Genomic DNA, 23,992 nt, shown 5'->3' on the forward strand with positions numbered 1-23,992 from the left:
CTCTTATGATAAAAATAAATACTTTTATTGGTCTGGTTAAAAGATACAAATGACTTGAATCTGATAAGCCTGCTGAACGAATGAATGAATGAATGTATCCATCTATTATGAGGGTTGGGCTTTGGCTCTTTCCTGTAGTGAGGGAGAAGTAATACTTTGAAGATGTGAGACGGGGCTGCGGTCACCAAGGCCTGGTGCTGCGACGTTCCTGCAGGTTTCGAATGAACCTGGCGTTGAGTATGTCCCCACCCACTGTCCAGGACTGGGCTAGTGGGGCCGGGGCCGGGGCCGGGGCCTGTGGAGGAGCTGTGTGCATGGGCTTCTCCCCAGACCCATCCTGTGACAAGGCCTGCTCCTCACTGGCAGACCTGGTAGGTGGGGAGATGGAGAGTGGGTTATAGGAATACTAAAGAGGAAATTAAGATTACAGACTCTTCAAGGTCTCGGGCCAGGTTTTAATGTAGGACAAATGATGGGTATGAGGCTGGAACCATTAGTGCTATGTCCAAATTTAAAACCTCTCAGAGAACCCATATTCCAAAGGGAAGTACCAGAGTTGAACCTGTGGGGGAAAGGGGCTTGCAGGATGTAAGGTAGAAGGAATTGTGGGAGGAGCTGGTGTCCAGTTCATACAATAAGATTTAAGAGTAGGAAGTGGCTGAGCGCGGTGTTAGGAAGGGAGTCAGGTGGTGGTGGGAGGCTGTTAGGGGAGGGGTTTAGACCTCACCTATTCTTTGTTTCCTGTTCTCCCTGCTTGGAGTCTTGGTTGCCTGTGGAAATATCAGGCATGTGAATGGGAAGGCAGGAGTAGATAGTGAATGTGGCCTACTTGATATGAGGGTAGGGAGGAGTGAATACTTACCTGTATTGGGGGATGAGGAATTCACCCCCCCATGGCGGCTGTAGCAGCAGCTTTGGGCTACCAGACCTGGGGGAGTCCCCCTGTAGAAGAAATGGGAGATGATGGGGAGGAGGCTACTGGATGAAAGATGGGTGAGTATGGAGGAATCAGAGGAGAGGAGTAAAACGAATAGCACAGGAACAAAGAGAAGGGGGTAATTATCATTCCTAACGGGCTTTAATCAAAGCTGTGCCCTAGAAAAGGGTGGGGGAAGTTCATTTTATACCCAAGATTTTCTGGAGTGCTTCTGATTTATTGCTCTATTCTTTCCAGTTGAGGTAATGTGTTAAATCTATGGCTAGGTATGATCCAAATCATAAGAACAGACTCACATGTGATCAAAAATGTGTTGGATCAGGTACTCTGGTGTTTGGTTTGGAAAACAGGGTTACCTTAAGTATAAGATTCCTTAGACCAGGCTAGGCGCGGTGGCTCATGCTTGTAATCCCAGCACTTTGGGAGGCCAAGGCGGGCGGATCACGTGATCAGGAGATCAAGACCATCCTGGCCAGCATGGTGAAACCCTGTCTCTACTAAAAATACAAAAACTAGCTGGTGGTGCACTTCTGTAATCCCAGCTACTCGGGAGGCTAAGGCAGGAGAATCGCTTGAACCCAGGAGGCGGAGGTTGCAGTGAGCCGAGATTGTGCCACTGCACTCCAGCCTGGCGACACAGCAAGACTCCATCTCAAAAAAAAAAAAGATTCCTTAGACCAGAGGGAAATAGGAAGTGACAAGGCTGAATTTTGAATTTAGGAGGAAAAGGAAGGGGGCCTCTGTAAATAGGGTGACAGACTGTGTTGCACTCTGAATGGAGGTAAGGGTTTGTCTTGAGAGAGATCCAGCGGTTTAGTGGAGCAGACGTCAGGTAATCAGAGTGGGAAGAGGAATACAGGAGGCAGGAGGTAATTAGTGGATCCAGAGATGTTGGTAAGCTTTGACATCTTGGCAAAGGCAGGCCCAGAGTAAAGGGTAGAAGTCACTGGGGAGAGCTGGAGGTTCCTGGAGGGGAATGAGGGAGTAGATACAGAAGCCCACACACACGGATCCAGCACCTACAGGAAAGGAGACACAGAATCTGCAGGAGGACTAACAGTGAAGATGGGGATAGGCAGACCACCAGACCCGGGAGCTCTGAGGCTCCTGGGTAAAAGATGTGCAGATCTCAGAAGTGAGAAATCAGAGGGACAGAGGTCCTGAGATCCCAGGAAAAAAAGGGATGACGCACAAATGAGGCTGACAACTTTTTTTGTGTGCGATTCTTTTTTTCATTGAAAATCTCAATTTAGAAAACACAATTCACACTTTATTCAGACAACACTGAGAGGGAGAAGAAAAGGGAAGAGTGAGTAGGGGAGAGGGGGAGATCCGGCTCCCAAGGATTTCAGGAAACACAGTGGGGCACCTGATCTAGCACACATTCAGAGGGTAGGGAGGGGAAGGAATCTAGCTATACTGTGGGCATGGAGCAGGGAAGGTTGTCCTTGCTATGGAGGAAAGGAGAGAGGAAGGACAGAGGAAGAGTGGTCCCCCATCTCATCTCGACAATCTCACAAGACAGGAATATATCGGCATCTAGCTACCAGGGAGGGATGGATGCAAGAGGGGATTCCAGGATCTAACAGATCCTTGAGACTCTGGATCTACTCTCAAGAAACAACCTCCCTCAGAGAATCTGGATCTGGGGGAAATGGTGGTGTCAGCCAGTCTCCTTTAGAGACCCCAAAGCAACACCAGTTTGGGGTTCTCTGACACCTACACAAAATGTGGAAATGAAGAGTTTGGCAATGTTGAGTAGATCCCTTTGGGAAGCTGGTAAGTCCCTGTTCTACCTAACTAGACTGCTCTGAAGCAGAGCTTGCTCACTGGTGGCCATTCGCAGGCTCAAAGGGCAAGTGTGGCAGGCAGCACAAAGCAGTATTAGAGCCACCAGTAGACACTAGAGGGAATATGGGGTTTATCCCATAGATAAAATTCCTTAAAAAGTTTCCCTGGCACAGGACGCCCTTAGACCTTCCATGGTGTTCTAAAGTTTGACAGCAAGCAAGAGTGTGTGCTTCTCTAGATAAATGTATGAGCCATCTAACCAAGAAGTCTGGCAACAGATCAGGCTGTCTGTGGGGAAAGTATCCTCAGAGCCCAAGTTAGGAGAGAAGGGGTGTTTTTGTGGTAAGAAAAGCTACAAAGTGTTAGGCAATTTGAGACCCTGACATCCCTGCTGTCTAAGAAAGTAGAAGAGGGAATCCTATGGGCTCTGTCAGGTTCCACTGGGTCCTACAGGATGCAGTGGAAGAGTTGGTCTGAGGTTCTCAGGGAGGGGGTCTCTGCCCACCCCAGGTCTCCCAGGGAAGGGAGAGGGTAGCTGTCAGTATCGACTCTCCTCAGAGCGGGGAAGGGAGCTGTGGAAGGATGTTATGGATGGGAGGAAGGGAGAGGGGAAATGGTGGGGGGTGGGGGAGAGAAAAACAGAGAAGTCAGAGGTGAAGAGAAAGCTAGGGAGAGAAATAAAGGAAATGCCCACTCCCTGCCTGCTTCGATGGACTCTTGGCACACAAGCCAGTGGCTCCCCACTCTGTGTCAGACACTGCCCCTTCCCCAGCAAGTATTAAGCGAAGATTTCCCCAATCTTAGAAGGCTCCGTTCCCCCAACTCGATGGCTCTTGGTATTCTTCCTACCATTCCACACAACTCTCACATTAAAGCCAGGGTCCCTAGGCTCCATATAAGGTCCTATTCTGCTCCTTCACTGTATTTTTTTCCCAGATCACTTGCACAAATATTTTTCGTGAAAGGTTTCAGGATCCCCCCAATCCACCCATCTTATTGATCCATCTCTCTGATGGATTCAAATTGCCCTTTGCCATTTCTAACATCCTCTTTGATAGCTGTGAGGCTCCTCAGCCCTTCAACTCCTATTACCTGGTGCGACGACGTTGGGCTGGGCTGCCCCCAGGGTCAGCAGCCAGCAGAAGGCGGGCGGTAGGGTGTGGGGGGCAGAGGCGCAAGGAACGCAGCAGCTCCTGCTCTGGCACAAAGGGGCGGAGGGGACCTCGTTCTGGTGAGTTTCCCAGGCTGCTGGAGCGGGGGGGTGGGTGGGCTGGAGGTGTGGCGCGGCGAGGGGCCCTGTTTAGGGGCCAAGGAGGCTCCACAGCTACCTTCAGAACTGGGGGCAGGGAGAATGAAGAGCAAGACAGAAAAAGAAGAAAAAAGGGAAGAGAGAGAGTCATGACAGCAAAGGTTTGGGTAGAAAAAAAGAGAAATCTGAGTCTTTTTTTTTTTCTTTTTTGAGACGGAGTCTCACTGTGTCACCCAAGCTGGAGTGCAGTGGCACGATCTTGGCTCACTGCAACTTCTGCCTCCCGGGTTCAAGCCATTCTCCTGCCTCAGCCTCCTAAGTAGCTGGGATTACAGGAGCGCCACCATGCCCAGCTAATTTTTGTATTTTTAGTAGAGACGGGGTTTCACCATGTTGGCCAGGCTGGTCTTGAACTCCTGGACTGAGGCGATCCGCCCGCCTTGGCCTCTCAAAGTGCTGGGATTACAGGCATGAGCCACCATGCCCGGCCCAAGAAATCTGAGTCTTTAGAGAGAACAAATCCTTCCCCTGGGTTCCCTGAGCATTCTCTTCCCTTGTGTTAAGGTCCCCCAGGCCCAGACACCCAACCCTTGCCCCTCTTACATTCTCGGTCACTGGAGGAGTATGGCTTGATGTCTCCCTCTGCTCTCTTGGGTGGCAGCTTCCTTGCTGGAGCTGGTAGTGGAGGGGACATAGGCAGGTTAAACATTAGGAGACATACTTTGCACCCCTCCTCCCAGCCACTATCTCCCAACCCCAAACCTCTGCTCCCTGACACCACAGTTCCTCCTGAGAACTTGCAGGAGCAGCACCGTGGCAATGCCAGCACACCAAAAGGGAATTTGAGGGGAATGTGGAACACTTTTGAGGAGAGCCAGAAGGAGTAGGCCAAACACAGAGCTAGGGAGAAAGATGTAAGGGGAGACTCTGGGGGCCTGGGAGATGCAGGAGAAGGGCAGCCAAGGGGAGCAAGCTCTTACTGTCAGTGGGTGCTGTCACGGCCCCCTGGGATTCTGGGGCAGTGGAATGGTCCCAGCCGGGCCAACGAGGACCCTGGGTTCCTCTGGATGAGATGGACAAAGCCCTTGGTTAATCAGGAATTGCTCTGGAGAGTTCAGGGGAGGTTTGGAAGGAGGGCAGAATCTCTCCTTCCTATACGAAAATGGGAAGAGACTGAAGTTTTATTAGGTTAAAAAAAAAAAAAAAGGATGAGGAGAAAATAAATATGGGCATCTGAAAAGGAGCTATCAGAGTAAACAGGAGGCTGACGTAATGTCCAAAGTTCAGCCTCCCCCTCCTCACTTCTCTACTTGCTCCCGGCTTTCCCTCTCAAGAGATTCTCTATCATGTATGTGTGGCAAATGAAAGACTTCTCAGCAAATTCACTTAAGCTTTATCCACAGCACCCTCCCGTGCAGGCCTGAGTCCTCACCATCCTTGTTGGCCCTCACTCCCTCTCACAGCCTGTGGTTCTGAACGAGCTAAATGAGAGAAGCCTTGGAAACCAAAGCGAGTTGAGGTGCCTCTCAGTGCCTGACACTGTGATGCTCATAGCTGGTTACAGACTGCTCTTTGGATGCTGGTTACATCCTTTCCTGGCCACAGAGCCAGCTCAGGAAGGGGGCTCTTCTGTGCAAGCAAGCACTGTACAGCTGTGGAGGTGGTGAGGAAGAGGAAGGAGTGGGACTCAGACTGTCAGTAAGTGTGTGTGTGTATGGGGTGGGGAATCTGGACAGCATTTTAGTGCCTCTGAGGTTTGGTTTCTCCATATCAATTTCATTATCTGGTTGGAACTGTCATAAATTCTGAGTGTTATCTTCTAAAACTACATTTAAATTTTGGGCCATTTGTGTCACTATTCTGTGACTGCAAATGGAAGGGCTGTTTGCACCAGCCTGTCCCTCACTGGCTGACAGAAGCCTGGGGTTTACAAAGGAGCCTGACTCTGGCCTATGTTGACGGACCTCAACTAGCAAGAGGGTCCATTGATATCAGTTGTCAAATAGGCTCCCAGTGAGCTTGCTTAGTTAAAAGTCTTGCCAAATATAAAATGCACTGAGCTCCCATGAGGGCAAAGGCAAACAGGCATGACTGCTGGAGACTTGGGTTGCTTTAGAATTTTCCCAAATTGCCCACAGATGGCACTGTACCCCGTGGCATCTAGAGTAAGTAGCCATCACTGCACTACAGTTCCACCCCTTCAATACAGGCTTTACCAGCGGGCGTGGGATCGACTGCAGCAGCACGAGAGTGTCGAGTTGCCCTCAGAGAGGGAGCAGGGGGCCCTGTGAGGAAGGAAGCGGCGGGGCCCCTCAGTGAGGGGCCGGCAGGACCAAGAGTCCGGCTCTTTCCTTTCCCTCACCCCGACTACGTGACCAACAAAAGGTGTGAAAACTTACGATGTTGATGGGCAAAGAAGCCTTCAAAGATCACAAAGTTGTTCACCTAGAAGATGACACAAACAAAATACAATCATACATCACTTAACCATGGGGATACATTCTGAGAAATACGTCATTGGGTGATTTCATTGTGTGAACATCACAGAGTGTACTTGCACAAACCTAGACATTATAGCCTACAACACACCCAGACTATATTATATAGCCTATTGCTCCTAGGCTACAAACCTGTACAGCATGTTACTGTACTGAATGCTGTAGGCAATTTTTTTTGTTTGTTTGTTTTGAGGCAGGGTCTTGCTCTGTTGCCTAGGCTGGAGTGCAGTGGCGCCATCACAGCTCACTGCAGCATCAACCTGGGCTTAAATGATCCTCCCACCTCAGCCTCCCAAGTAGCTAGGACCACAGGTACATGCCACCACATCTGGCTACAATTTTTTTTTTTTTTTTTTTTTTTTTTGAGACGGAGTCTCGCTCTGTCGCCCAGGCTGGAGTGCAGTGGCTCAATCTCGGCTCACTGCAAGCTCCGCCTCCCGGGTTCACGCCATTCTCCTGCCTCAGCCTCTCCGAGTAGCTGGGACTACAGGCGCCCGCCACCACGCCCGGCTAATTTTTTGTATTTTTAGTAGAGACGGGGTTTCACCGTGGTCTCGATCTCCTGACCTCGTGATCCGCCTGCCTCGGCCTCCCAAAGTGCTGGGATTACAAGCGTGAGCCACCGCGCCTGGCCGCTACTATTTTTTTTTAACTTTTTGTAGAGATGGAGGTCTCACTATGTTGCCCAGGCCAGTCTCAAACTCCTGGGCTCATCCGATCCTTCTGCCTCAGCCTCCCAAAGTCCTGGGATTACAGACGTGAGCCACCGTGCTCAGCCAGCTGTAGGCAATTCTAACATAATGGTTTAGCTGATGGGTCTAAACATACCTAAATACAGAAAAGGTACAGTAAAGGCCAGGTGCAGTGGCTCACGCCTGTAATCCCAGCACTTTGGGAGGCTGAGGCGGGCAGATCACGAGGTCAAGAAATCGAGACCATCCTGGCTAACCAACATGGTGAAACCCCATCTCTACTAAAAATACAAAAATTAGCTGGGCATAGTGGCACATGCCTGTAGTCCCAGCTACTCGGGAGACTGAGGCAGGAGAATCACTTGAACCCGGGAGGCGGAGGTTGCAGTGAGCCGAGATCGTGCCACTATAGCCCGGGTGGCAGAGCGAGACTCTGTCTCAAACAAAAAAAATAAAATAAAATAAAAGGTACAGTAAAAATATGGTATTATAATCTTACGGGGCCGTTGTTACATATGCGGTCTGCCACTGACTGAAATGTCACGATAAGCACATGACTGTATAGCTGTCTGCTGGCCACTCAGCACATACTTAGGTACAGAACCCTGTGTTAGGGAAATCATAGGAGGAGAACCAAAAGCCAACCTTCTTGTCTTTGATAACAGACTCAATAAAAAACTCAGACCCCAAAATGCTGATCCTAAAGTTCACAAGAAATTGCAAAGGACCTCAAATAGCCAAAAACAATCTTGAAAAAGAACAGGCCAGGCATGGTGGCTCACACCCGTAATCCCAGCACTTTGGGAGGCCAAGGCAGGCAGATTGCTTGAGCTCAGGAGTTTGCTACCAGCCTGGGAAACATGGTAAAGCCCTGTCTCTACCAAAAATACAAAAAATAGCCGGAAGTGGTAGCGCATGCCTGTGGTCCCAGCTGCTTGGGGGGCTGGGGTAGGAGGATTGGTGGAGGTTGCAGTGAACCGAGATTGCTCCACTGCACTGCACTCCACCCTGGGTGACAGAGTGAGACCCCATCTCAAAAAAGAAACAAAAACCAAAGCTGGAGAATTTACACTTCCTGATTTCAAAACTCACTACAAAATTACAGTAATCAAAACTGTGGTAGTGGCCTAAGGATCAACATATTGATCAAAGGAATGGATTGAGAATCCAGAAATAAACCCATATATCTCTGGTCAATTAACTTTTGACAAGGGTGCCAAGACAATTCATGGGAAAAGAACAGCCTCTTCAACAAATGGTGTTTGGACGACTGAATATCCACATGCAAGAGTATTAATTTGGATCTCTACACCTCATACCATAGGCAAAAATTAACTCAAGAGATCAAAGACCTAAATGTAAAAGCTAAAACTGGCCAGGTGCGGTGGCTCATGTCTGTAATCCCAGCACTTTGGGAGGCTGAGGCGGGTGGATCACGAGGTCAGAAGTCTGAGACCAGTCTGGCCGACATGGTAAAACCCCATCTCTACTAAAAATACAAAAATTAGCCAGGCGTGGTGGCGCATGCTGGTAATTCCAGCTACTCAGGAGGCTCAGGCATGAGAATCGCTTGAGCCTGGGAGGCGGAAGTTGCAGTAAGCCTGAGATCATGCCACTGCACTCCAGCCTGGGCCACAGAGTGAGACTCCGTCTCAAATAAATAAATAAATAAAATAAATAAAAGCTAAAATTATGAATTATTAGAATGAAACGGGGAAGTCTTCTTGACCTTGGGTTAGGCAAGTTTCTTTTTTTTTTTTTTTTTTGTTTTAGATGGAGTCTTGCTCTGTCACCAGGCTGGAGTGCAGTGGCACAATCTCAGCTCACTGCAACCTCCGCCTCCTGGGTTCAAGCAATTCTTCTGCCTCAGCCTCCCGAGTAGCTGGGACTACAGGCGTGCACCACCACCCCAGCTAATTTTTTGTATTTTTAGTAGAAACGCGGTTTTAGCACGTTGGCCAGGATGGTCTTGATCTCTTGACCTCATGATCCGCCCACCTCGGCCTCCTAAACTGCTGGGATTACAGGCGTGAGCCACTGTGCCCAGTTGGCAAGTTTCTTAAATATGACACCAATGCACAAGAAACAAAAGAAAAAGATAAATTGTACTCCATCAAAATAAAAGTCTTTCAGGAGTTTGAGACCAGCCTGGCCAACATGGCGAAACCCTGTCTCTACTACAAATACAAAAATTAGCCGGGTGTGGTGGTGCACACCTGTAGTCTGAACTACTCAGGAGGCTGAGGCAGAAGAATCACCTGAAGCCAGGAGGTGGAGGTTGTGGTGAGCTGAGATTACGTCACTCTACTCCAGCCTGGGTGACAAAGTGAGACCCCGTCTCAAAAAATAATAAATAAATAAATAAATCAAATAAAAATCTTATGCTTCATTTTTCACTAAAAAAGTGAAAAGACAGGCCGGGCACAGTGGCTCACACCTGTAATCCCAGCACTTTGGGAGGCCAAGGCGGGCGGATCATGAGGTCAGGAGATTGAGACCATCCTGGCTAACATGGTGAAACCCCATCTCTACTAAAAATACAAAAAAATTAGCCGGGCGTGGTGGCGGGCGCCTGTAGTCCCAGCTACTTGGGAGACTGAGGCAGGAGAATGGCGTGAACCCGGGAGGCGGAGCTTGCAGTGAGCTGAGATCGCGCCACTGCACTCCAGCCTGGGCGACAGAGCAAGACTCTGTCTCAAAAAAAAAAAAAAAAAAAAAAAAGTGAAAAGACAATCTACAGAATGGGAGAAAATGTTTGCAAGTCATACATCTGATAAGTGTCTTCTATCTAGAATATATGAAAAACTCTCAGAACAAAAAAGAACACAATTTCAGAACGGACAAAGGACTTGAATAAACTTTTCTCTAAAGAAGATACACAAATGGCCAATAAGCACATAAAAAGGTGCTAAAGGCCAGGTTCAGTGGCTCACACCTGTAATCCCAGCACTTTGGGAGGCTGAGGCAGGCATCACTTGAGGTCAGGAGTTCAAGACCAGTCTGGCCAAGATGGCGAAACCCTGTCTCTATTATAAATACAAAAAATTAGCCAGGCGTGGCAGTGTGCGCCGGTAATCCTAGCTACTTGGGAGGCTGAGGCAGGAGAATCGTTTGAACCCAGGAGGCGGAGGTTGCAGTGAGCCGAGATCATGCCACCGCTCTCCAGCCTGGGCAAGAGAACGAGACTCCGTCTCAAAAAATAAAAAAATAAAATAAATAGAAAATTCAGCAGGGTTCCAAGGGGTGGGGAAAGTCAGGGGAAGACATGCTGGAGGCCAGGATGCTACTTTGATAACTAGTAACTATTAATTTTAGAGTTACTTCATTATATTTTCACATTTAATTTGGCCTTCACAATAATCCTGGAAGTCACTATTTGAAAGAAGATGGGGGGAAATACAGCCTTGGAGACATGGCTTCACTTGGCCAATGCCAAGTAGCTACAAGTGGCAGGGCTGGGCCTCAACTTGCAGACTTCTGATTCCAGCTGCAGTGTTTCAGCCAGGAAAATAGTGTAGTCATTAAGAGTTTACTCAGGAAGTGAAGCTTGCAGTGAGCCGAGATCGCAACACTGCACTCCAGCCTGGGTGACAGAGCAAGACTCTGTTTCAAAAAAAAAAAAAAAAAAAAGAGTGTACTTGGGACCAGGTGTGGTGGATCATGCCTGTAATCCCAACACGTTGGGAGGCCAAGGTGGGTGGATCACTTGAGGTCAGGAGTTCGAGACCCTGTCTCTACTAAAAATACAAAAATTAGCTGGGCGTGGTGGTGTGCGCCTGTAGTCCTAGCTACTCAGGAGGCTGAGGCAGGAGAATCAATTGACCCCAGGAGGGAGAGGCTGTAGTGAGCTGAGATTGCGCCACTGTACTTCAGCCTGGGTGGCAGAGTGAGACTCCATCTCAAAAAAAAAAAAAGTTTAATGGGGGCTGGGCATGGTGGCTCATGTGGATAGCCTGAGCCCAGGAGTTCAAGACCAACCTGGGCAATATAGCAAGCCCTCATCTCTACAAAAATATTTTTAAAAATTAGCCAGGCATGGGCCGGGCACAGTGGCTCAAGCCTGTAATCCCAGCACTTTGGGAGGCTGAGGTGGGCAGATCACGAGGTCAGGAGATCGAGACTGTCCTGGCTAACATGGTGAAACCCCGTCTCTACTAAAAATACAAAAAATTAGCCGGCCGCAGTGGCGGGTGCCTGTACTCCCAGCTACTCGGGAGGCTGAGGCAGGAGAATGGCGTGAACCCGGGAGACGGAGCTTGCAGTGAGCTGAGATTGCACTACTGCACTCCAGCCTGGGTGACAGAGCGAGACTCCGTCTCAAAAAAAAAAAAAAATTAGCCAGGCATGGTGGCTCACACCTGTAGTCCCAGCTACTTGGGAGGTTGAGGTGGGAAGATCTCTTCTTTTTTTGAGACAGAGTCTCACTCTGTTGCCAGGCTGGACTGCGGTAGCAAGATCTCAGCTCACCGTAACCTCCACCTCCTGGGTTCAAGCGATTCTCCTGCCTCAGCCTCCTGAGTAGCTGGGACTACAGGCATGCGCCACCACGCCCAGCTAATTTTTGTATTTTCAGTAGAGACACGGTTTCACCATGTTGGCCAGGATGGTCTTGATCTCTTGACCTCGTGCTCCGCCCGCCTTGGCCTTCCAAAGTGCTGGGGTTATAGGCGCGAGCCAATGCGTCCGGCCTTTTTTTTTTTTTTTTAACACAGAATCTCACTCTGTCACCCATGCTGGAGTGCAATGGTGTGATCTCGGCTCCCTGCAACCTCTACCTCCCAGGTTCAAGCTCTTCTCCTGTCTCAGCCTCCTGAGTAGCTGGGATCACAGGCACATGCCACCATGCCCAGCTTATTTTTATATATATATATATTTTTTTTTTTTTTTTTTTTTGAGACGGAGTCTCGCTCTGTCGCCCAGGCTGGAGTGCAGTGGCGCAATCTCGGCTCACTGCAAGCTCCGCCTCCCGGGTTCACGCCATTCTCCTGCCTCAGCCTCTCCGAGTAGCTGGGACTACAGGCGCCCGCCACCACGCCCAGCTAATTTTTTGTATTTTTAGTAGAGACGGGGTTTCACCATGGTCTCGATCTCCTGACCTCGTGATCCGCCCGCCTCAGCCTCCCAAAGTGCTGGGATTACAAGCGTGAGCCACTGCGCCCGGCTTATTTTTATATTTTTAATAAAGATGGGGTTTCGCCATGTTGGCCAGGCTGGTAGGGAAGATTTCTTGAGCCTAGGAAGTAGAGACTGCAGTGAGCCGTGATGGTGCCACTGCACTCCAGCCTAGGCAACAGAGCAAGACCTTGCCTCAAAAAGAAAAAAAAAAAAAGTTCACTGGGTGCAAATGACTAAGGGTTCAAATGTGGACTCTACTGTTTACTGGCTGTGTGAATTTGGTTAAGTCACTAATTTGTATAAGCCCAAAATAGGTTTAATAATAGTATCTACCTCAAAAAGATGTGAAAGAATCCACTGAGATGATGCATATAGATACCACATAGAGCCCATGAAATGTGAGTTATTATTTACACTCTACACTGCTCTGGCCTTACATGTTAACTGGGTAATGTGTTTCATATCAAATACTGTGCTCCAGGGCCGGGTATGGTGGCTCACTGCTGTAATTGTAGCACTTTGGGAGACCAAGGTGGGTGGACCATTTGAGGTCAGAAGTTCGAGACGTCTGGCCAACATGGTGAAACCTCATCAACACAAAAAATAGCCAGGTGTGGTGGTGGGCACCTGTAATCCCAGCTACTCAGGAGGCTGAGGCAAGAGAATTACTTGAACCCAGGAAGCAGAGGTTCCAGTGAGCTGAGATTGCGCCACTGCACTCCAGCCTGGGCAACAGACTGAGACTCCATCTCAAAAAAAAAAAAAAAAAAAAAAAAAAAAAATACTGTGCTCCTTCCACTGCTCTCTGTTGCCTCTTAATGGAAAAATATACTGTAGGAAGACCCTGCCTATTCCTTGCCTTGCCCTTGCTGTAATGTCTACCAGCCCATCCTCATCCTCCCCCAACAAGCACATGCCCAGCACTCCAACCACACCACACTGCTTGTAGTGCCCTGAAAGGTGGTTTATTTTTATTTATTTATTTATTTATTTGAGACAGCGTCTCGATCTGTCACCCAGGCTGCAGTGCAGTGGCACGATCTCAGCTCACTGCAAGCTCCACCTCCTGGGTTCACGCCATTCTCCTGCCTCAGCCTCCTGAGTAGCTGGGACTACAGGCGCCCGCCACCACGCCCGGCTAATTTTTTTTTTTTGTATTTTTAGTAGAGACGGGGTTTCACCGTGGTCTTGATCTCCTGACCTCGTGATCCGCCCCCCTCAGCCTCCCAGAGTGCTGGGATTACAAGCGTGAGCCACCGCGCCCGGCCTGGATCAACTCTTTTGATCCACTTCACCCTCCAGCTCTTGCTCTATTTCTATTCCCCATAAAGCAGGATTTAAAAGAGTAGCTTATTCTTGCTGTGTTCCTAGCTTCTCAGCCTACAAGACCCACTGCATCCCGGCTTCCACACACCGCTCACCAAAACTGCTCACTAAGATCACCAATGGCCTAAGGCAGATAAATCCAACAGTAACTTCTCAGACCTCTTTGCTCCTTGATCAGCAGCATTTGACCCAGTAAACCATTCCTTCCTCCTGGAAACACTTTCTTCAGTGGCCTTTCAGGTCACCTTACTTTTCAGTTTTCTTTTCTTTTTTTTTTTTTGAGATGGAGTTTCGCTTTGTTGCCCAGGCTGGAGTGCAATGGCATGATCTCGGCTTACTGCAACCTCCACCTCCCGGGTTCAAGTGATTCTCCTGCCTCAGCCTCCCAAGTAGCTGGGATTACAGGCATGAGCCACCTCGCCTGGCTAATGTTGTATTTTTAGCAGAGATGGGGTTTCACCATGTTGGTCTTGAACTCCTGACCTCAGGTGATCCACCCGACTCGGCCTCCCAAAGTGCTGGGATTACAGGTGTGACCACCACACCTGGCCTCAGTTTTCATCTACTTCACTAGTCACTCTGTGGTTGCATTCGCTGGTCTTCTTCTCTTCCTTCACTTCTTTTTGTTGCTGTTAGAACAACTCAGCAAAATAAAATTTGGGTTTATTGTTGGACAATATTGTTTCACACATACATCAAATAGGCCTAAGTAAATAAATAAGCACCCATTTCATAGATAAAAAAGGCAAATAAATGAAACATTTTATCTTTGGCCTTTTTAACCATCTCACACAAACCAACTACTTATGGTACAGCTAACTATGTACACTAAAAAAGCTACTGGAATGCTCAGAACAAGACTTTTTTTTGTTCTTTTTTGTTTGTTTGTTTTGAGACGGAGTCTCGCTTTGTCGACCAGGCTAGAGTGCAGTGGCGTGATCTCGGCTCACTGCAAGCTCCACCTCCCGGGTTTATGCCATTCTCCTGCCTCAGCCTCCCGAGTAGCTGAGACTACAGGCGCCCGCCACCATGCCCGGCTAATTTTTTGTATTTTTAGTAGACACGGGGTTTCACCATGTTAGCCAGGATGGTCTCGATCTCCTGAGTTTGATATAATCAATTGATATAGTCCCCAAACTCTCGCTTTCTTCTTAATCCCTTGCATCAGATCACCGCTGTGCCCCACCATGTCAGAGGCAGTTGTGGACACAAGCTCCGAGATCACCACCAAGGACTTCAAGGAGAAGTTGTGGAGGAGGCAGAAAGTGGAAGAGATGCCCATGCTAACGGGAACGCTAATGAGGAAAATGGGGAGCAGGAGGCTGACAATGAGGTAGATGAAGAAGAGGAACAGGGTGGGGAGAAAGAGGAGAAGGAAGAGGAAGGTGATGGTGAGGAAAAGAATGGAGATGAAAACGAAGCACCCACCTTGGCCTCTCAAAGTGCTGGGATTACAGGCATGAGCCACTGCACCTGGCCTTTTTTTTTTTTTTCTAACAAGGTTTTTTTTTTTTTCCTCCTTTGAGATTATAATGAACATGGTCACACCACAAGGAAAGTCAGAAGTAAGACAGAGAACTCTCCAAAGGCTTGGTCATCTGAGATCATTAAAAATGACCTGGCCGGGCGTGGTGGCTCACGCCTGTAATTCCAGCACTTTGGGAGGCCTAGGTGGGTGGATCACAAGGTCAGGAGATCGAGACCATCCTGGCCAACCTGGTGAAACCCTGTCTCTGCTAAAAATACAAAAATTAGCTGGGTGTGGTGGCGGGCACCTATAATCCCAGCTACTCAGGAGGCTGAGGCAGGAGAATCGCTTGAACCCAGGAGGTGGAGCTTGTGGTGAGCCAAGATTGCACCACTGCACTCCAGCCTGGAGAAAGAGCTAGACTCCGTCTCAAAGAAAAAAAAAAGACCCTAACAATATGTACAAAAATATAAAATGTAAATAAAAAATACAAACAAACTTCTTTTTTAAAGTACTTTTAAAAAAGCAAGACCTTGGAAGTTTTAGTTCTTTTTTCCTCCTCTGTTGCAAATTCTCTGGTTTGGGTTGGGTGGTGGCGAGTGCCTGTCATCTGCAGTGGCACTGCCTGCAGAGGGCAAGCAGGCCTCTCGAGGGCTACCACGTTTAGATTCTGAGATGGGAAGTGGAGGGTGAATAGGTCACGGTGGCCTTAATTTAAAGTTTAACTTTTTTTTGCTGTCTAATCATCCTCACCGGCCTTCTGCTGCTTGGTATCAACATCGTCACCTTCATCATCATCAGCTGCCCATTTGTCCACACCGCCTCAGCTGCTTTGTTTTCATCTCCATTCTTTTCCTCACCATCACCTTCCTCTTCCTTCTCCTCTTTCTCCCCACCCTGTTCCTCTTCTTCATCTACCTCATTGTCAGCCTCCTGCTCCCCATTTTCCTCATTAGCATTCCTGTTAGCATGGGCATCTCTTCCACTTTCTGCCTCCTCCACAACTTCTCCTTAAAGTCCTTGGTGGCGCCGGGCGCGGTGGCTCACGCTTGTAATCCCAGCACTTTGGGAGGCCGAGGCAGGCGGATCACGAGGTCAGGAGATCGAGACCACGGTGAAACCCTGTCTCTACTAAAAATATAAAAAAAAAAAATTAGCCGGGCGTGGTGGCGGGCGCCTGTAGTCCCAGCTACTCAGAGAGGCTGAGGCAGGAGAATGGCGTGAACCTGGGTGGCGGAGCTTGCAGTGAGCCGAGATTGTGCCACTGCACTCCAGCCTGGGCGACAGAGCGAGACTCCGTCTCAAAAAAAAAAAAAAAAAAAAAAAAAAAAAAAGTCCTTGGTGGTGATCTCGGAGCTTGTGTCCACAACTGCCTCTGACATGGTGGGGCACAGCGGTGATCCGATGCAAGGGATTAAGAAGAAAGCGAGAGTTTGGGGACTATATCAATTAAGCTGCCAGACTCTGAGGCAGCAGAAGAGGTGCATGGCGGAGGTGGATGCAGTGAGCAGGACACCAAACCAGGAACAATGCAAAGATGGCTTTTCAGAGCAGCCAGTTCGGGGTCTTCACTTCTTAAAGAGGGCCCAAAGGGGCAGCTTCTCTATCTATGATCTTTCTATGGTGATCGCATCCTGTCTCTTTGCTTTAAATATCAGAGGTATGCTGAAAACTCTCCTCCCCAAACCTCCTCCCTGATCTCCAGGGAAGTATCCAACTGTCTACTCAAACCTGGACATATCACAGACATCTCCAATTAACATATTAAAAATGTACTCCTAATATTTCTCCCAAAGCTGGTCTACCTACCATCTCAGTTAAAGCAACTTCATTCTTCCAGCTGCTCAGGCTTTGGGGTTGTCCTAAAGTCCTCTTTCTCCACATATAATCTGTCAGGAAATCTTACTTGCTTTACCTTCAACATATTTAAAATTTGACCACTCTTTACCATCACTACTGCTACCACCTTGGTTTGAGCCACCATTTTTCACCAGGATTGCTGCTGCCTAATTAGTCTACTTGCTTCTACTCTTGCTCCCTTATTACCTTTTCTTTCTTTCTTTTTTTTTTTTTTTTTTTTGATATGGAGTTTTACTCTGTCGCCAGCCTGGAGTGCAGTGCAGTGGCACAATCTCAGCTCACTGCAACCTCCACCTCCCTGGTTCAAGCAATTCCCCTGCCTCAGTCTCCCAAGTAGCCGGGATTACAGGCACGCACCACTAACACCTGACTAATTTTTTTTTCTATTTTTAGTAGAGACGGGGTTTCACCATGTTGCCCAGACTGGTCTTAAAGTCCTGACCTCAGGCAATCCACCTGCCTCGGCCTCCCAAAGTGCTAGGATTACAGGTGTGAGCCACCGTGCCCGGCTATTGCCTGTTATTAACAGCCAAAGTGATCTTGTTAAAAAAGAAAAAAATCAAGATCACAGCCAAAGTGATCTTTTTTTTTTTTCTTTGATGGAGTCTCGCTCTGTTATCCAGGCTGGAGTGCAGTGGTGCGATCTCAGCTCACTGCAACCTCTGCCTCCTGGGTTCAAGCGATTCTTCTATCTCAGCCTCCCAAGTAGCTGGGGCTACAGGTGCCCGCCACCACACCCGGCTAATTTTTGTATTTTTAGTAGAGATGGGGTTTCACCATATGGCCAGGCTGGTCTCGAACTCCTGACCTTGTGATCTGCCTGCCTTGGCCTCCCAAAATGCTGGGATTACAGGAATGAGACACCATGCCTGGCGCTCTTTTTTTTTTTTTAGACGGAGTCTTGCTCTGTCGCCCAGGCAGGAGTGCAGTGGTACAATTTCAGCGGCTCACTGCAACCTCCGCCTCCCGGTTCTAGTGATTCTCCTGCAAAAGACTCTCAAATAGCTGGGATTACAGGCACCTGCCACCACACTCAGCTAATTTTGGTATTTTTAGTAGAGACCTCAGGTGATCCACCTACCTCGGCCTCCCAAAGTGCTGGGATTACAGGTGTGAGTCACCACCCCGGCCTGATCTTATTTTTTACTTAAAATAAAAGCCAGTCTTTGCAGTAGCCTATAAGGCCCTTCCTTCCCCATTACTTCTCTGATCTCATCTTCTACCATACTCCTCCACTGACTCATGCTGCTCTGGACACAGCCAATTTGCTCTTTCAGGCACACTCCCACCTCATGGCCATACACTGGTGGTACCTTCTGTCTGGGATGCTCTCTCTCCAGATATTTCTTGGCTCTTATTCTTTTGTTTGTTTGTTTGTTTTTGAGACAGAGTCTCACTTTGTTACCCAGGCTGGAGTGCAGTGGTACCATCTTGGCTCACTGCAGCTTCGACCTCCAGGGCTTAAGCAATCTTCCTGCCTCAGACCCCCAAGTAGCTGGGACCACAGGTGCGTGCCACCACACCTGGCTAATTTTTGTGTTTTTTGTAGAGATGGGGTTTCACCATGTTGCCTAGGCTAGTCTCGCACTCCTGGGCTCAAGTAATCCACCCACCTCGGCCTCCCTAAGTACTAGGATTGCAGGTGTAAGTCACCACGCCCAGCCTTGGTTTTTATCTCTTTTTTTTTTTTTGAGATGGAGTCTCGCTCTGTCACCCAGGCTGGAGTGCAGTGGCGCGATCTCGGCTCGCTGCAAGCTCTGCCTCCCGTGTTCACACCATTCTCCTGCCTCAGCCTCCCGAGTAGCTGGGACTACAGGCAACAGGCTAATTTTTTTGTATTTTTTTCAGTGGAGACGGGGTTTCACCGTGTTAGCCAGGATGGTCTAGATCTCCTGACCTCGTGATCTGCCTGCCTTGGCCTCCCAAAGTGCTGGGATTACAGGCATAAGCCACCGCACCCGGCCGGTTTTTACTCTTACTTCCTTTCAGTTATTGCCCAAATGACACTTTCTCAGTGATGATCCCCTTTCAACCTGCAATCCCACATACTCCCATCCCCACCTACTTGAGTGCTCCCAAACCCTTACTTGCTCTCATTTTTCCAGAGCACTTATTAACCATATTGTTTATTATGTTTGTTTGTCTCTCCAGCTAGAATATAAGCTCCACCACTAAGACAGGGACTTCTGTCTGTTTCCTTCTTTTTCTGTATTTTTTTTTTTGTTGTTTCGAGACAAGAGTCTCGCTTTGTCCCCCAGGCTGGAGTGCTGCGGCAGGATCTCGGCTCACTGTAACCTCTGCTTCTGGGGTTCAAGCAATTCTCCTGCCTCAGCCTCCCGAGTAGCTGGGATTATAGGCGCATGCCACCATGCCCAGTTAATTTTTATATTTTTAGTAGAGACAGGGTTTCACTATGTTCAACAGGCTGATCTTGAACTCCTGATATCAGGTGATCCACCTGCCTTGGCCTCCCAAAGCGTGGGGATTACAAGCATGAGCCACCATGCCTGGCACTTTTTTTCTTTTTTGAGATGGAGTCTCACTCTGTCGCTCAGGCTGGAGTGCAGTGGTGCAATCTTGGTTCACTGCAACCTCTGCCTCCCAGGTTCAAGTGATTCTCCTGCCTCAGCCTCCTGGGTAGCTGGGATTACAGGCACCCGCCACCATGCCCCACTAATTTTTGTATTTTTAATAGAGACGGGGTTTTACCATGTTGACCAGGCTGGTTTTGAACTCCTGACCTCAAGTGATTTGCCCACGTCACCCTCCCAAAGTGCGGGGATTATAGGTGTGGGCCACCGCACTGCACCTGGCCTTTTTTTGTGATTTTGTTTTTGTTTTTGGAGACAGGGTCTCTCTCTGTTGCCCAGGCTGTAGTGCAGTGGCGTGATCTTGGCTCACTGCAACCTCTGCCTCCCAGGCTCAAGCGATTCTCCCATTTCAGCCTCCCAAGTAGCTGGGACTACAGGCTTGTGCCACCACGCCCGGCTAAATTTTTTTTTTTTTTTTTTGAGATGGAGTCTCGCTCTGTCGCCCAGGCTGGAGTGCAGTGGCGCAATCTCGGCTCACTGCAAGCTCCGCCTCCCGGGTTCACGCCATTCTCCTGCCTCAGCCTCTCCGAGTAGCTGGGACTACAGGCGCCCGCCACTATGCCCGGCTAATTTTTTATATTTTTTAGTAGAGACGGGGTTTCACCGTGGTCTCGATCTCCTGACCTCGTGATCCGCCCGTCTCGGCCTCCCAAAGTGCTGGGATTACAAGTGTGAGCCACCGCGCCCGGCCTAAATTTTTTTTTGTATTTTTTGTAGAGACAGAGTTTCGCTATGTTGCCCAGGCTGTTGTCTGTTTCATTGAGTAAACCATTCCTAGTGCCCAGAACACTGCCAGGCACTCAATGTTTATTGGATGAATGGATAGCATTAGTAACATTTTGCTGCACTTAGTTATAAACAAGACCTCCTTCCCTATATTAGGCCAAAGCTCCATGAGGACAGGGAATGCATATTATTCTGGACCCTTAATAAATACTAACTGACCAGATGAGTAATGAACTATGTGAAAACAAGGAGGTGAAAATGAGCTGGCTATGTTTGGGTTGAAAATTAGGCGTAAGGGGTCAGGTGCGGTGGCTCACGCCTGTAATCCCAGCACTTTGAGAGGCCGAGGTGGGCAGATCACAAAGTCAGGTGATCTAGACCATCCTGGCTAACACGGTGAAACCCCCTCTACTAAAAATACAAAAAATTAGCTGGGTGTGGTGGTGGGCGCCTGTAGTCCCAGCTACTTGGGAGGCTGAGGCAGGAGAATGGTGTGAACCTGGGAGGCAGAGCTTGCAGTGAGCTGAGATCGTGCCACTACACTCCAGCCTAGGTGACAGAGTGACTCCGTCTCAAAAAAAAAAAAAAAAAAAAAAATTAGGCATAAGGGTCGGGTGCAGTGGCTCACGCTTGTAATCCCAGCACTTTGGGAGGCCGAGATGGGCACATCACTTGAGGCCATGAGTTCAAGACCAGTATGACCAACATGGTGAAACCCCATCTCTACTAAAAATACAAAAATTAGCTGGGCATGGTAGCGCATGCCTGTAATCCCTACCACTCGGGAGGCTGAGGCACAAGAATCACTTGAACCCCGGAGGCGGAGGTTGCAGTGAGCTGTGATCATGCCACTGCAATCCAGCCTGGGCAATGGAGCAAGGCTACATCTCACAAAAAGAAAAAAAAAAGAAAAAGAAAAATTAGGTGTAGGAAACAACTTGTGGTAAAGAATCAAAATAAGTCTGGGTACAGTGACTCACGCCTGTAATCCCAGCACTTTGGGAGGCTGAGGCAGGTGGATCTCTTGAGCCAGGAGTTCAAGACCACCCAGTGCAACATAGTGAGACCTCATCTCTACAAAAAATAAAAAATTAGCCAGGCATGGTGGTGCATGCCTGTAGTCTCTGCTACTGAGGAGCCTGAGGGAGGAGTATTGCTTGAGCCTAGAAGCTTGGGCTGCAGTGAGCCAAGATCCTGCCATAGCACTCCAGCTTGGGCAACAGCAGGAGACTCTGCTTAAAAAAAAAAAAAAAAAAAGCCAGACACGGTGGCTCACACTTGTAATCCCAGCATTTTGGGAGGCCAAGGTGGGCAGATCACCAGGTCAGGAGTTTGAGACCAGCCTGGCCAATATGGTGAAACTCCGTCTCTACTAAAAATATAAAAATTAGCTGGGTGTGCTGGTGGGCGCCTGTAGTCCCAGCTACTCGGGAGGCTGAGGCAGGAGAATCGCTTGAAACCAGGAAGCAGAGGTTGCAGTGACTGAGACTGCGCCACTGTACTCCAGCCTGGGCGACATAGCGAGACTCCATCTCAAAAAAAAAAATAATCAAAATAGATGAGAAAGAAGTTACTACAGGATGAGATGGTACCACAAGACAAAGAAAGAGCCTGGTTGTAGAAAATGAAACCTATGTGATAGGAAATAAGTCACTACTTCTTTGCCATAAATAAATAAATTCAATGGGAATGCTCAGTGGGGATCTATTCTCTGAAACCTCTAACCTGTGGGACTGTGGTCTCCAGATTGTAGTGCTTATTCAGAAATTTCAGCAGCTTCTGTGAGGGTCGGTCAATCGCCAGTTGGTGTGGTTCCACTCGCTCCTTCTGCAGGGAACAGGAGACTGAGGGTAGGAGGAGTATGGGGAAAGCATGCCAACAGGAAGCCAGAAGCCTGGGAAGGGAACAGGAGGACATGGGAACATGGCGGGTGGGAGGCAGGGCTTCTGGAAGGGCTCAGGGCAAAGGAGTCCCTAGTTTGGATGAACCAGTGAAGAGGTAAGTGATACCTGCAACATATACTGGAAGAGTTCTCGCCCATGGCCATGGCGTTGCACAGACTCATGGATGTAAAAGTCCAGGATGCAAAGTGGTTCTACCTCATTATGAGCCTCACGATCATCCTAAGAGAGAAACAATAAAAATGTTTTAGGACCCCCGGCATCTCTGCTGCCCCCTAACCTCCAGCACTTTTGTTCTCAGGAACCAAGGTATACAAACTCCTAGCTTCCAATAACACTCACCAGTACAAAGAGCTTCTTGTATCCAACTTTGATGAAACCAATAATGGCTCCTTTTCCGGCCCTGTAGGACAGGGAAAATAATGAACAGGCTAGTGGTATCTATCTGCAAGAGATACTCAAAGATGGGGGAAGGGCTGAGGGAGTAAGGAATTAAGTATGGGATGGAAGAGCACGTGGCACTCACGGTCGGGCTGAACTGTCTTTGAGAATATAAACAACATGGCGGTTACTCTGCATCCTTGATGCACTAGTGATGGGAGCGGAAAGATTCTGGGCCTGCAGGGAAGATTAAGTCAGACTTTCTGCAAGTCTCTCCAAAGGACCCAGGCCTCCCTTATATACCATCCCCACAGAGGTCCTCCCTTTACTCCATCCAAAAACTCTCCAGTACCTTGGCAGAAGCCTTGCCCAGTTCATCTATAATGGTCATAATTTGCTGCTGTAGATCAACACTAGAGAAAGAAGAAATAAAGAGTCAGATACTCACTGAATTAGCGGGTCCTGGGCAGTCAGTCCTGGGAACCTGGGCCACAACTCCAACCCAGGTTTAACACTGAAGGCTCCCTGCCTTTGCCTGGGAGTCTTCCAATCTGATTTCCCACCCTACCCTTCTGAAACCCAAACTTCTGTCACACCTTTCAAGGTGATACACTCCCTCCTCCCTTAAGGTTATTGTGAGGAAGCAGAAAGGCCGGGTCAACCACATCCTTTTGTTGGGACATTTTGGGCCCGGGGTGAAAGGTCACAGATCCAAGCTCTGATCAATCCCACTAGGCCTAGGGTCAGAGGTCACCAAAAAGGCAGGCCAGGACATCAAAAGGGGCGATCACTAGTCAGTGAGAAGGGGGCGTGGTGCCTGGACCAGGTTTGGGGAGGAACCGAGAGAAAAGGGCCAGGGGATGGGTTTGAGCTGTCACCGGGCCGGCGTTGTGGTTCCGGGTCGGCGGGCTGGGGGCCTCAGGTGCTGGTCCAGCACCGTGATCCGCTCCGGGAACAGCGCGTCCACATCGAACGGGAACTCCATGGCCCATTGTGCGCGGTCTGACCCGCCCCACACGACGTCACTTCCGCCCCTCCCCTTGCCGCACCGCCTCTCGAAGTCTTTATTTCCAGGAGCCCCGCCTGTAGACCCTGCCCCTAGCGTCCTGGCAACTTACAGGGCCCCCGTTTTTCTTGCCAAACCAGCTGTGCCCCTAGCAGTGCCACTCCTTCCCATCCCTGCATCCCACGGCAGTGACTGTCACGTCAACGTCGTCTTCCTTGGCCCAGTGTCTCACTGTCCAACCTTTTAGCCTCTCAGTGAACAACAGTGGGCCATGCTGTGAATGTGGAGTGGGGGCCCACAAAGGCATCTTGACAGAGTGGCACAGCTGCCCATCCCCGGCTTCTAGTCCCAGGCGTCACTGGCAAGGCTGGTTTAAGCCTGACCACTCATCGCCCCACGGCACCACCCAATTACTTAGATGAAAAGAACATCACTCAGCCCACCCCCCCGC

General features: G+C 49.0%; 1 protein-coding gene across 11 annotated transcripts; it reads right to left on the bottom strand.

Moving 5' to 3' along the window:
• Window positions 1-3: 3 nt before the first annotated feature.
• ATAT1 (alpha tubulin acetyltransferase 1) lies at window positions 4-23,559 on the bottom strand. 11 transcript variants are annotated; one of them, XM_055263028.2, is made up of 13 exons: window positions 23,414-23,556; window positions 22,888-22,948; window positions 22,681-22,772; window positions 22,497-22,557; window positions 22,263-22,376; window positions 21,979-22,080; window positions 6,377-6,422; window positions 6,194-6,262; window positions 4,581-4,652; window positions 3,821-4,064; window positions 863-942; window positions 728-770; window positions 4-368 (listed from the first exon to the last, which is right to left on the bottom strand). In XM_055263028.2, exons 1-13 carry the CDS (start codon window positions 23,518-23,520, stop codon window positions 182-184), a joined length of 1,278 nt encoding a protein of 425 aa, XP_055119003.2. In that variant the 5' UTR covers window positions 23,521-23,556; the 3' UTR covers window positions 4-181. The 11 variants fall into 11 exon arrangements, with proteins under 11 accessions (XP_055119003.2, XP_055119006.2, XP_055119002.2 ...); XM_055263031.2 differs by having other exon boundaries at window positions 23,132-23,532; XM_055263027.2 differs by having other exon boundaries at window positions 728-942; window positions 23,414-23,550.
• Between the last annotated feature and the right edge of the window lie 433 nt (window positions 23,560-23,992).

This window comes from Symphalangus syndactylus, chromosome 23 (assembly GCF_028878055.3).
Source record: "Symphalangus syndactylus isolate Jambi chromosome 23, NHGRI_mSymSyn1-v2.1_pri, whole genome shotgun sequence".
Classification (NCBI taxonomy): Eukaryota; Metazoa; Chordata; class Mammalia; order Primates; family Hylobatidae; genus Symphalangus; species Symphalangus syndactylus.